Source organism: Schistocerca piceifrons, chromosome 8 (assembly GCF_021461385.2).
Source record: "Schistocerca piceifrons isolate TAMUIC-IGC-003096 chromosome 8, iqSchPice1.1, whole genome shotgun sequence".
In the NCBI taxonomy this organism is placed as follows: Eukaryota; Metazoa; Arthropoda; class Insecta; order Orthoptera; family Acrididae; genus Schistocerca; species Schistocerca piceifrons.
The window spans coordinates 197153105-197167664 of NC_060145.1; the positions used below are offsets into that span (position 1 = coordinate 197153105).

Sequence of the window (14560 nt, forward strand, 5' to 3'; positions counted from 1 at the left end):
TTTACGTAGCAACACTCTGTAAATATCACCAATATTCGCAGAATTTTCAGAAAACATGTCTCGCTGTGGGAACGAGACGACTCTCGGCTCTCGTTTCCATAAACTCGAAACTCATTGGAGGATATTTCTTTTGCGTTATGGTGGGAGCTAGTGAACGAAGCTTGGAGAAACTTCTAGCTCCTTTCTGGGACTGGCTAGAGAGTTTAGTCTGGGTGCCTTTTTGCTGTTTGAAGGATTGCTATCAAAATTTACAGAGGCATTTTATTTCTATTCTTTTTAAGATGGTCATTCCCTTTCGGATTCAGCGCTTGCTCGTTTTTTCTTGACTTCGGCGTTCCGCCAGGTTGTCGATGTTTTAACTGAAGTTTTATTTTGAACTTAGTAGCGTCCGTAGTCAGTAATCAGGAAGATGATGAGATCCGCGATTCGCAATTACATCACATCGGCCCACGCCATCAACAGGTAGCAGCCACTACAGTACGGTGCATCCCGGCGTGTAAGTCCCGTTTTTCCACTTGCAGTTTTGATGATCTTACCTACGCGCTTTACGCACTACCGTGCATTTTTTCTGCAACCTACGTCTTGTTTCAAAGTAGATCTTTTCCCGTAAACACTCTTGTTTGATTTCGGTGTTGAGTTAATTCGTTGATGTTCACCCATCTGGTGATGATTCTTTCTGTTCCTTTATTTATTGATCTGTTGATGCTCGCCGGCCGAGATGGCCAGGTGGTTCTAGGCGCTACAGTCTGGAACCGGGCGACCGCTACGACCGCAGGTTCGAATCCTCCCTCGGGCATGGATGTCTGTGATGTCCTTAGGTTAGTTAGGTTTAAGTAGATCTAAGTTCTAGGGGACTGATGACCTCAGAAGTAAGTCCCATTGTGCTCGGAGCCATTTTGTTGTTGTTGTTGTTGATGCTCTGTTCGGATTCATATTCTTCTTTTTACATAATTATAAGACTTGACAATCACAGATAAAATTGTATTTCTTGTCCTTTTTATGTCTGGACACCATCTCAATAATAACTATAAAGTATCATAGTGGTGGCGACCCTAATAGCAATTAATTTTTCGTATCATTGTTTTCTGTCATTTATATAAAATACATTGTTATTTGTAATCGCGACATTAAGGTGTTTTGGGAAGATGGCACATAGTTTCAACAACTCTTTCAACTACCAGAGCAAACTCAGCAATCATTAAAGTAAATAATTCGACTGAAATGTCCTGTTCCCCGAAGCACAAGCAATAGGCGAGGACCCTGACGAGTTCAGGATCTTATGAAATAGCATTTTTAGCGGGCGCCGCAGTTGATATTTCAATTAGCCTCTTCATGTCTGTGACTGTCACTTTACTTGCTCTGGGGTGATAGAATTAGCTTCAGTATACCAACGGAGCCCCTGATGAGAATGTGGTGTTGTTCACAGCATACCTAGCTTCTGCTAAGATTTACATGAGTTGTCGGGACAGCCTTTCCTGAGGTCTCCTGTGAATTTCACTCAGTACGTAAATACAAGCTACGTGAAAAAGCCCATTCATAAATCTATGAAGTATCTTACTGACATCAAAACCGTATAGGTCCTAACGTACTTCCTAGTATAATTCCTGCCTACATTGTGACTTCATGGTGTCGGACATAGCGCGCTGCTGGCGAGACGTCATGTACGAGCGAAACCATTGCACTGCACTTGGAAAGAAATTTAGGCTGCTATGTTAGGCAAGTAAAATGTCGTAGTCCGTTGTGTCAAAGCTTTGTTAAAGTCTAAGATGCAGATGATAGTTGCCTCTTGTGTGCCCATGGCAAGCTTAAAGTCATTTGTTATCTTTATTAAGGCAGACTTTGTGCTGCGTTGTTTGCGGAATCTGATTGGTATTCGTCTAGCAGGTTGTACATAGTTAGGCAGTTTGTTAGATGGTCATGGACTATATATTCTAAGGTCCTGGACACTGCCGGAAGAATGCACGTTGACGGCAATCAGAGGGGGCTGTGTCAACGTTCTTTTTAGATTGTGGCTTAAACAATCCCTGTTCCCAGATAGCAGGGGAAACACTTGTGGTTAACGAATGGTCGTCGATATCTGTTATAGTGGGCAGTAGTGGATCAGCAACTAGCTTTAACATTCGGACTCCGACGCCGTTATGTCCAATAGGTGCTGATATGGTATAGAGAATGGCTTTTTTTTTAGAAGTACTGCTACTAATATTCCTTAGACAGAATTTTTGTGGCCACAGTCGTTTAAGCCTCTGAAATAATCAATGGGTCTCTGTTTCCTTTATGGTTCAATTGAAGTTATAGGTAATCTGAAGTACCGGTTCAGTCTTTCGGCGGCGACAGTGGGAGTAGCTGGAGTTTTCACGTTGTCTATACCAAGAGCAAGCAGTTATTCTGTAGGATGGCTAGTCTATTTCTGTTGCTTAATGTATGTGCATGCGTCAGTTTTTTTTATCACAGCGTGACTGAGTCTGATCCGTTTGAAATACGGTTTTCAGGCGTGGGGGGTAGATCGTATGCCCTTTGTGTAGCGTGTCTGAAGTTCATAAGCTATTTTAGCTCTTCACTGAGCCAAGGTGCAAGTTTCCTTCTTACTTTTTCGGTCTTTAGGGAAGCATAATTGTCGTATAGTAACGTGAGTTTGTTAGTAAACCCATTAAGGTTTTCGTTTACGTTCTATAAATGAATAGAAGATGTCCCTTAAACTATTTCTTGCATCTCAATGGCAAGTTCTTATAAATTAATGCGTTTCTAATCTCAGTATGTAGTCAGTTAAGGTTCCTTTCTTGGACATTCTAGCAAATACGTCACGAAAATTATTTCATAGGTGGGCAAGCCAGGTGCAGATATTTGAGAGGTACGAATAACTCTGGGGATTTCGTTGCAAATATATCTGTGAGAGTGTAACTGCTGTTCGTATGATGGATAAAAGCAAGCTGAAGTAGCGAAATGTTTGAACAAGAAAGCATCCGCTTCAATTTCACACTGCAATGGCTGTTGTACAGGAAATTTATGTGTCACGAGCTAAAGCTATAACGTCCGGCACCATAAACTCACGGTTGAGGCTGTTAGCATCAGTCGTCCCCCAGGGTTCGGTATTAGCCCTTATTTTGGTTGTTCATAAATGGTGTGTAATCAATTTTGTCCTACTGCTAAAACCATATCTATGGTGATGTCTTCCAGTCGTAGCTAAGTGAAAAACCAATAAATCTGAACACAGCTATCGAGAATCTCAGTACCGACCTCTGTGCACTATCAAAATAGGCGCAGGATATAAGATTAAGGCTCAACCGATCTAAAATCCCCAAGCGGTACTGGTTGGACATTCTAGACTCATTAGCCGGATAGACCGCGAATCTCTACCATCTTTAAAGCTAAATGGGGCAAATATCGATCTCTCTCCTTCAGCATAGCAGCAGATTAACAGTAGATGAATATCTAATCAGGATTGACCACGTATATGCAGTGTGGAAGAAGGCATCAGCATTTCTCAATGCCCAACAAAAAAAGGTCGATTCTGTATTGACGTGAAAAGGAAATTTGTAATAAAAGTTGTACTTCTAATTATTGATTATAGCGATGTTATTCTGCAAGGCTTTCACAGGGGAAATCAAGGCGCTTGGAACTAGTTAAATCTTTGATGTTCCACTCGTTGATCACATTTCATCATCATATGCACAGCTATCCTGGATGCGTGCAGACAAGCGCAGAGATTTCCGTACCCTCTGTCTTCTCAGCGTTCACTGTCTCTCATATGTCTCCTCGAATTTATGAGTGTTGTCTCAACAACATGGCAGAAACACCCATTCTCATCTCAGTGGAACCCTCACTATCCCGCTTCAGCGTTCGTACTCTTTCTCGAAGTCCTTCTTAGTAGCAGGAACCAGACTCTGGAATAATCTCCTGTATTATATTGCAGAACTGAATAACTTCTCCGCTTCAGGAAACAGTTAATGACGTGTCTACTAAAGCAACAATAACGATTATGCACTCGTTAGCTTTGTACATCCTTCTTTCCAGCCAGATTTTCCTCGTTTCCCAGTATCCTTAGCTGGTGCAGTCTCCTTAAATTTTCTTTCGCTAGAACTCACTACATCAGAAAACATCTATCTTATACACGTATATATTCTTTTCCCATCGATCACTGTCACTATCATTATCATTATTATTATTATTGTCATTATTATTATCACTATTAGTGGCAGCTGCATTAGTACTAATACTGCCAGTATTAACTTTATTAGGTCAATGAATTTTGTACCCTCATTGGCACTTCAGGTAGCCGGATCATTTTGACGATACCGTTTGTCACATTAAAATTGTTAGCTCTTAAGGAGCTATGAGGCAAAAAGCGTAGAAAAGCTATATGTATGAAACTGTAGCCCGATATAAAGTAGAGGCTGATGATCCTATGACCGTCTTATACGACTGGCTCGAAATCTGAATAGATATCATCTTTCAGATGTATTAACACGTCTGTCAACTTTCGTTCATGTCACAGAACTCCTTCTTGGTGTTGCGATTTTCTTTATCGTCAGTGTATGTTCTACACAGAACTAGATGAGATAGTGCCTACTTAGATGCTTACACTGCTTCATTGTGTGCGTGGTGCACTGGTAAAACAGTAATTAATTTTGTGGAGTTCTTGATGGATGTCTTCCACATGGCAGTATCAACATAACTTGTGTGTTCTGTTTGTTGCAGGCTGTCAAGATGCAAATGGTATTTACAGACGAACAAAAGACGAAGGAGGAGCTGTGATGCAGCGACAACTAAGACACACTGTGTGTGAAAATGTTGGAGGTCTCTCTGATAGCACAAGTGTCATCAAGCACGGGACTGTTCAAGCCATCAGCAAAACCAATAAACAACACATTCTCGTGGACCTACAAGCGGAATATGTGCAACACGATTCTACGCCCGGAACATTAAAATTCGGGGTTTCAAGAGTTGATGTTTCTCAGATTGAGAACCAATTGACTACTGTACAGAAAGTTTGATATACTGTTTTTAAATGCATTATGTGAAATATCCATACCTAAATAAAGAATTGTTGATTTCTATTGTGGTAATGATAAAAAAAATTATACATCACACTGAAAAATATCTGATATGCTGTGTGAGCGGAATGCAAGTTCTCCCATTACACTGACAATATATTCTAATTAATCGCCTTCCATAACTGCATAAAGTCATTGCTTTCCATTTTATCCATCTTCCATTTACTGAAATAATCAACACTGAACTGTACAAAAGAAATTTTATTCCTTTACCGGTTTCAGGCACCTACTGCCCTTCGTTAGAACGTTATAATTATCGCAATATTTGTTTATCTCATTGCTGATTACTTCATTAAACGTAATCGAATTTAAATTGTGTATTTATCATTCAGTACATTAAAGTACATCTTAGTAGTCTCTTGACGTATTTAACCAATGTTACACAGAAACAACAGCTACGTTCCCCCGCCAGATTGTGACCACGCGTCTCCTGTTGTGTCAACCTGATTAAATATCCCTCACGCCTGAGCAGTGTTCCATGACGGCTCTACAAGTACTTCACAAGAGGCTCTCTCTCTCTCTCTCGTAGAGCTTGTAGTCAACCAGAAATCGAAGCTTTAGCTGTACCTACAACTGAGCCTACGTAACTTTCCCACTTCATTGTCCTCACTGATTCTAGCTCCCAGGCATTTGTTTGACTTGAGTTAATCAAACTATGTGTTACCACAATTGAACGTAATAAATGAACTCGATTTTGCATAGTTTTAAGATGCATGCTAGTTTCAGCAACATAGATAAAAGGCGAAAGCACCCAAGCTGCGATCTCACCGAATTGTTTTTATCATCACACGTGGACAACATTGCCCACAGTGTATGAAAGTCCTGCGCAATGGGATTACTCGCAAAAATAACATTTGTAGCATGCATCTTTAGTGGATTAACATTATTTTGCAGCATAAAAGAAATCCACTGAGTGGCGGTTACTTAAGAAGTCAGTCCCCACTTATGTTGCGGGTGGCTGCAATAGTCCAGGGGCTCGAATTACGGATCCACACTTTGTAATATGACGGTTTGTGTTGATTCGTTCTGTTAATTCTCATTCTGAAAAGAATTTTTTTCAGTATTGCAACTCTGAACTGTCTGAGTTAAACATGTCTTACTCCGTGAACCACAGAAAGTCAGTTTTATGTACGGTAGATAACTAATTCAGTTCCAGTAAGCTATTTTGGCGCTCTCAAGCGTTAAAGGCAACGTTACACCAAAGATATACATTTACATCTAAATAAATGTTCTCGTATTCGTGCAATAATTTGCTTCGTTCAGTTAATCTTACTTTACAGAATGCCTGAGATTATTTAAATTTATGTAAATTCTATGTAAATAGTGTCAGAATGGCTAGTTTTCATGAGTGCAAATATTCTTGCGTAAAACACTTTCCGAATGATCTCATAATTTTCCGAAAGCACAAATAAATTGTAATAAAGGCCAGATGCAATGATAAATGAAACTCTTCTGAAAAAACTTGCTAACGTCGCAAACATATCATGGGGAACAATGTACCAGAAATAAAGTAACTCCAGTTGTTTGAATCTCGCGAAGGTTTGTGGGAGCTTTCCCATGAGCGCAAGGTAATTTCCGGGAATGGAAAGCCCCTCCTGCGTATTCCAAATTGTGAATCCTGTGTCCCGCCACCAGCTTGCCTGGTAGTTGGCTGAAAAATATCGCGACTACGTAATGGGCTGGATCTAAAATAGCCAGCTCTACTCCTTGAAGTGACGAAAGAAAAGTGCAAAAGAAAGAACAAAATAGTTTCGTAAATTGTACTTCTTCACTATTTTCAGTGGTAAGAGGTAGTTCCATAGATCACACCGAAAACACCTTTGCGTTTGTGTCAACTCTCCATTTGGGATGATTTGACGTATTACGTTTTCCGAGATACCTTGTATGAACTACTCATTTGGCTTAATTGATGTTAGCCTCCGTATTTTCCTATATTCTATTAATATTGCTGTCTCTACAGGACTAATACACGCTGAAAATTCTGATACACTCTGAAAACTCTGATACACTCTGAATACACTGATACACTCTGACTTACAAGTACTCCAGGCACTCTATTACTGATACATCAACCTAAATCTTGCTTGTATATATAAATGGCACACCATGGAATGTACTTCTGCTGCTCATTTGCTACGAATCATCGCTTTCTAGAAAAATTACTTGCCATAGGCCTGTGTCCTGATATAACAGCTGGATTAATATAGGAATGGCTGTAAAAAGTAGTATTTTTATTTTGTAGTCCAGTCTTTCTGGTCTTCATATTTTTCTCTCTTCATAGTATTTCTTTTCTAAGTAACTACTGAGTAGTATCGCCATTGTAACTCTGGTGCATTTTTCTGACATTTTATCACGTAAAAGAAGGTTTAATTAGATAAATGACGAACACTAACTTCAGTTAACGAAGGTTTATTCAGCACTTACACATACAAGAGCGCGGAGCGAACTGCCTCCGGTCTGAACACATACGGTGTATATACATAACAGAACATTCCAGTACAATGATTCTTAACATTTGTGGATACTTCTAGAATGTGCCCGAACTGAATATAGAAATTAAAATTTTACAGTTCAAGTGAGTTTCAAACTCATGACCCTCCATGCAACAGTCTAGTATAATTAGTACTACACTACAGCGACTGTTCTACACAGCTTCTGCCACATTGCTCCCTCCTCAAGAGAACAGCGTCTCGGTGTTACGTCCTCCTAGTCCGGGAACGATTCATCGGTTCTGCATGCTCCGACTCCCGATGACTGATGTTCGCCCTTGCAGTGATCTTCTTATATCTTTCCTTGCCGCTACGCTTTTTGTCACCTTTCCGCTTGTTACCTGTCGCTGGAGCTTCGAATTTACCCTGGGTTGCAGGATCCTTGTAGGGCTTCATTCTAAGGACGTTGACCGCATCTCTGATCTTTCGTCGTTTTGTGTCGGGGTCTAAATCTTCAATTTCGTGAGTAACAACAGACAACTGTCTTACAACCTTGAGGTCCAAAGTAGCGCCTGAGGAGCTTCTGAGAGAGACCAGCCTTCCGAGCAGGAGTGAAGATCCAGACGAAGTCACCAGGCTGGTAGACAACAGGGCAGTGGCTCGCGTCATACCTTCGGCGATCGTTTTCTTGAGCCTGCAGCGTGCGGAGTCGAGCTACAAGTGTTCAAATGTGTGTGAAATCTTATGGGACTTAACTGCTAAGGTCATCAGCCCCTAAGCTTACACACTACGTAACCTAAATTATCCTAAGGACTAGCACACACACTCATGCCCGAGAGAGGACTCGAACCTCCACTGGGACCAGTCGCACAGTCCATGACTGCAGCGCCTGAGACCGCTCAGCTAATCCCGCACGGCAGTCGAGCTAACTGCTGAGCTTCCTCAGCTCTGGTTAACACCTGGCCGATGTAGTCATCGTACACGTTATCAGGATGTAATGGAAACAGTGTCCATCTTCGTCGTCGCCTCAAGCCCATGCACTAGTAACAATGGTGTAAAGCCTGTGGTGTCTTGTTTGGCAGCGTTGTAGGCAAACGTCACGAAAGGTAGCACCTCATCCCAGTTGCTCTGCTCAACGTTGACGAACATTGATAGCATGTCAGCCAAGTTCTTATTAAGGCGTTCAGTACGCCCGTTAGTTTGCGGATGGGAGGCAGTCGACATGTGATGAGTAATGTTACCTTATCTCTGTCACAACATTCGACTGAGGGTCAGGGATTTTCTCTGCCTCGTGATGACTGGGTGTTGTGTGCTGTCCTTGGGTTAGTTAGGTTTAAGTAGTTCTAAGTTCTAGGGGACTGATGACCAGAGATGTTAAGTCCCATAGTGCTCAGAGCCATTTGAACCATTTGAACCATTCGACTGAAAAACTTTCCCTCGATCCGTAATTAACGACCTTGGGGCACCGTATTTTAATACAATGTCTTCTAGAATGAATTTGGCTACCTCGAATGCTTCGGCTGTTTTCACGGCTTTTGTAATAGCATAGCGTGTCAGATAATCAGTACAAACAATAACCCTTCTATTGCCATTAGAAGACGTTGGAAATCGTCCGAGGAGGTCAATCCCAACATGCTGGAAAGGCGTTTCGGCTGGTGGAATTGGTATGAGTCGGCCAAGTGGTTTATGAGGAACTACCTTTCTCCTCTGGCACTCTCAACAGTGCGACTTATAGTGACGGTCACTCCTAAATAAACCTCGCCAGAAAAGTCTCTTCCGGATCCTAGTTTATGTCTTAATAAGTCCTAAATGTCCGGCCCCAGGTGTGTCATGGAATTTCTGTAGAACATCTAAGCGCAGGTGTTCAGGAATCACTGGTAGCCACCTCTTTCCAAACGGATCAAAGTTTTTCTAGCAAAGTAATCCATTAACTACCTTAAATTGTCCTTTCACATCCTCTGACCGATTTAAGGCAAGCATAATTTCAGGTATCTTGGCGTTCTTCTTCTGCTCGGCAGAGAGATCCTGGAGTGCAGCGAGACAGTCACTATCTTCATCAGGTCTTGCACAGGGTTTCTTTCGTACACTACGGTAATGTCATACTCTTGAAGACATAGTGCCCCACCCGGTGAGTAGTCCTGTTGAATCTTTAAGACCTGTCAACCAACAAAGTGAATGATGGTCTGTAACAACTGTGAATGTCCTTCCATAGAGATACTGTCGAAATCTGCACATGGCCCGGATCACAGCAAGACATTATCTTTCTGTAGTTAAGTAGTTCCTCTCTGCTTTTCTAAGTGTCCTAGAAGCATAGGCTATAACCTTCTCTTTTCCATCCGAACTGTGTACCAGAACAGCACCACTGTCATCTATGTCTAGTTCTGTAGGTGCTCTCTCATCATACAACTCTTGGAGTAGCCTGCTCTGATACAAAAGCATTTGATAAAACGACGGTAACAAGAACATAATCCGAGGAAGCTTCTCACATCATTAATACTGTTAGGAATAGGAAATTCCGTTATAGCTCTCGTCTTTCCTGGGTCTAGCCTTCGTTTGACACAAGGTGTCCGAGTATTTTGATTTCTTTTGCTCCAGAGAGACACTTTCTTGGATCGAGTTTCAGTCCTCCTTGTTGGAGACTCTTAAGAACGGCCCTCAGTCTTTTTATGTGTTCATCAAATGTCTCTGAGAACACTAATGTCATCTAAATAACAGACATATCGTCCACTTCACGTGACTTAGAAAATTATCCATCATCCATTCAAAAATTGCTGGTGCATTACACAACCAAACGGTATTACCTTAAACTCTTACAGGTCCTCAGAGGTGATGAATGCAGTTTTCTCAAAATCAGCCTCATCTACTTCAACATGCCAGTATACCGAGTACATGTCCATGGTTGAAAAAAGCTTAGCCCCCTTCAGACAATCTAGTGTATCGTCAATCCGTGGAAGAGGGTAAACGTCCGTTTTAGTTATTTTATTAAGCTTCCTGACGAGAACCACTGGTGACGACCATGGACTCTGCGAAGGCTGAGTAATTTCATTCTTCATAATTTTCTCAACCTCGTCGCGAATTATTCGACGATCTGTTGCTGACACACGGTATGCTCTCTGGCTTATTGGTTGATGGTCTTCAGTGCTAATCCGATGCTTCACCGTCGATTTGTCTAATTTGCTCTTCACCTGTGGATTGAAGCATTCAGAGAACTCTTGAAGAATGGCAGGTAGTTTCTTCTGTTGTTCCTTGGTGAGATCTGGTGACAGTCAAGCTAGACGATATTGTCTCTTAGTGGTAGCGCTAATTTCGCCCACAGACTCGGCATAGGAGGTTTCTATGACACTCAGCTGTACTGAAATTAACAGCTCAGCGCTTGCTACACACATGCGTCTTGGAAGGATCTGCGGTTCTCAGCGTCAGTTAACTATCCACAATTCACCGAATCCATTCTTAAACGGGATGACAGAGGCTGGAATGACCAAGTTATTCTTCAGTGGTATGCTTCTCTTACATTCCAAATTCAAATGGCTCTGAGCACTATGGGACTTAACTTCTGAGGTCATCAGTCCCCTAGACCAAACTAACCTAAGGACATCACACACATCCATGCTCGAGACAGGATTAGAACCTGCGACCGTAGCGATCGCGCGGTTCCAGATTGAAGCACCCAGAACCGCTCGGCCAGATCTGCCGGCCTCTTACATTCCACTGCAATATCCCTGGTTTGATGCATGGCAAGACACATGACAGCTACCTTTCTAGCGCTGTTTGCAGTAATGATCACTTCATCCAGCACACATAGTCCCTGCACATTCGGATTGCATCTTCCTGTCCACAGTATCTCATCTTGTCTAGTATAATCTTTGATCGACCACAATCTACAATTGCCTCCGAAGCTTTCAAAAAGTCCCATCTGAGAATGACGTCATGACTACACTCTTGTGGCAATAAATTCTATGGGCTGTGTATGGCCACTAATACCAACACGAATGACACATAGTCCTTTGGGTTTTACATATTTCCCATTAGCCACCTTCAGCAGAGATGTTTTGCTGTCGATGAATACGGTTTTCTGCAACTGGCGAAGGTACTTCTCCAAAATGACCAAATACAGTGTGATGCTCCAGAGGCCACAAGAGCTTGGGCTGGTTGGCCATCCATGAGGATATCGATGTATTTTCCTATCTTTTTCTAGTGATGGCGGAGGATTTTGCTCTTCAGTGGCCTCACCTCCAAGGAAGGTCGCGCCCTTTAGCTTTCCAGATTGTGGCGGTTAGGTGACCGGCTGGAGCTTCTAAACAGCGATGGAGACCTTCATCGGCGTGTTGGGGAGCGCCCTCTCAAGCGGCTAGCTTGCGGCAATGGTGACCTAAGTCGGCCTGCACCCACATCTTCTTATTCATCTTCGTCGTCCGAAAGTTGGCGTCGGCTAAGATCGGTCTGCTGTCTTCTGGAGCGGGCGTCATCAAATGTCCTTCGCCTTTTTCGAAAATAGCGCACCAAATGTCCCAGTCGTCCGCAGTGGAAACACACTGGTTGGTTATCCTGGGTCCTCCAGACGTCAGTCTTCCTTGGTGCCAAACAGGTTCCTCATGCGGCACTGTAGGAATGTAACTTCGCCTGGGTCTCAACTTTTTTACCGTTTTAAAGGGAAATGAAGGACGACACATTGGGTTTAATGTCTGTTCCACTTCATCCCTTATACCTCCTGAAGCGTCTCGGTTTTTTGCTCGCCGTGCATTCCAAGTGTGATCTGAACTTCCTCTCTCACTATCTGACGAAGACCACTTGTGAAATTAGTTTCTTCCTCCATCACAGATATCGATACGATGTTTGGCAGCCGTTCACACTTATTGAGTGTAATTCTTTTTTCATGCATTGTCTCGATGTACTGGCACCATTTTATGAAGTCGTCTGCTGTTGAAACCTCCTTCAGGAGTAGGACTTTATACATGTCCTCAGAAACAGCCTTCATGAGATGTGCAACCTTCTGTTCCTCCTTCATTCTAGGATCCACTGTTTTAGACAGCTCCAAGACGTCTTGAATGTAGCATGCTGTCGTTTCTCCTGGACGCTGTGCCCTGCACTTCTGTCGTTGTGTGTCGCCGAAATACTTGCGCAGTTCCGCCTGGAATACTTCCCAGCTTGTGATCTTCTCTTTGTTCTCATACCATTGCTTGGCAGTGCCCTCCAAGAAGAAAAATACTTCAGCCAAACATACAGTGCCATCCTATTTGTTAAATTTGGCTGTACGCTCATATACATTCAGCCCCTTGTTTGGATCTTGGCCATGGTCACCAGAGAAGAAAAATACTTAAGCCAAACACACAGTGCCATCCCATTTGTTAAATTTGGCTGTACGCTCATATACTTTCAGCCCCTTGTTTGGATCTTGGCCATCGTCACCAGAGAGCCCGGAAGGTTGTCTCATGTGGTAGTACACAGTTGCTGCCATCGTAACGCCCTCTTATTCTTCCGTCTCCGATAGATTGCGATCTGTTGAATATGGCTCGAAGTCGGGTTTCTCGCCACGTAAACGGCCGCTCTGTCGTGGCCTGATGAGAACCACTGTGACGTCTATAATGTGCGCTATCACAAGTTCCAATACCCAGTGTGTCCACTGGAATAATGTAACGTATAATAAGGTGTAATTAGATGAGGCAACTGCCTCCAGCCAGAACACATACGGTGTATATACAGTTGCAGAACTTTCCAGTACAATGATTCCTTACATTTGTGGATACTTCTAGAATGTACTCGAACTGAATATAGAAATTAATTACAGCTCAGGTGAGTTTTGAACTCGCGACCCTCCATGGGTCTAGTATATTTCTCACTGTTCTACAGTGACTGTATTTCTTCTGCGACAATATATCCGTACCTTGCTCAAAAAAAAAAAACAAAAAAATGTTCAAATGTGTGTGAAATCGTTTGGGACTTAACTGCTAAGGTCATCAGTCCCTAAGCTTAACCTAAATTATCCTAAGGCCAAACACACACCCATGCCCGAGGGAGGACTCGAACCTCCGCCAGGACCTCTTACTCAAGTTTGAGGAATTGTCAGTTACATTCTGCGATACAGAAGTATGAAAAATAAATGGCCAAGATGGCAGAATACAATCGCAGTGGTGGGGAATTTACAATACAAGTTAGTGAAATTGGCACCATGATCAAAAGCATCCTAATTATCTGAATTTTCCGCCAACTGGCGCCATGTTAAGAAATATCCGAACAGCCTGTATCATTCATCAGGTATTGACAATATTCGGTTAACTTGCAATATTTTATACCGTTATTAATTATCAAAAATATATATGTACAGAAAATACTACAGTATCCAAATACTGTAGATATAATTTACGGAAGAAGCTGCACTCATCCACGAGCATAGTTTAATCATTGCATCACACTAGGTGTGAGAGTCGCAACTGGGACACAACATAAATATTTCCAGGTCTGAATTGTCTATCCTTTTATTCTACAAAAACATATGTCAATAATAAGCTTGCTAAGTGTCATAATGTTTTTACATCTGGTGTCCGCTAATGTGACATTATGAATCTCGCCACTTTGTCAATGAATTTCTCATACTTCCGTATCACAGAATGGAACTGACAATTTCTCATCCTTGGGTTCTGTATGTACACAGTAAATTAATACGTCCGTAAAGTGCACTGGAGTCGCTATAGACATAGTACTTTACTCGACTCAACACTCTCAGAAGTCTGTTGTACATATTGTTCTTTTTCACCATCAAGTTAAATATTCCTGAGTGCAGTAGCAAATGCTGTACTAACTCGTAACTTCCAATAGAAAGGTTCTTCTATAAACTTCTTTCCTCTAATAATTTTTCTAGTACTTTTTCACTTCGTCCTTTATCTTGAAACGCGGCCACTTTTGCGGGACTGCTGCTTCAGATCACACGCATCCCAGACAGTCTCAATCCCTAGTGAATCCCGTCTGCTGGCAGAGTGTATTTTCGCAAGTCATCGTGATTTATATCTTGGTCATACGTACAGCTGTGACCTGTGGCAGTCAACCAGGACGCTGGCCGCCAAATTTCGTTTTGTGTAGAACCTC

General features: G+C 42.2%; 1 protein-coding gene across 1 annotated transcript in view; it reads left to right on the plus strand.

Annotated features, from left to right (window-relative positions):
* LOC124711882 (sodium-coupled monocarboxylate transporter 1-like) overlaps positions 1-5052 on the plus strand; it is a 187986-nt gene extending 182934 nt beyond the window's left edge. The window contains exon 15 of the mRNA XM_047242124.1: positions 4696-5052. Coding sequence (XP_047098080.1) covers positions 4696-4752 — 57 coding nt within the window. The 3' untranslated portion in view covers positions 4753-5052. The remainder of the gene's footprint in view (positions 1-4695) is intronic.
* The last annotated feature ends 9508 nt before the right edge of the window (positions 5053-14560 follow it).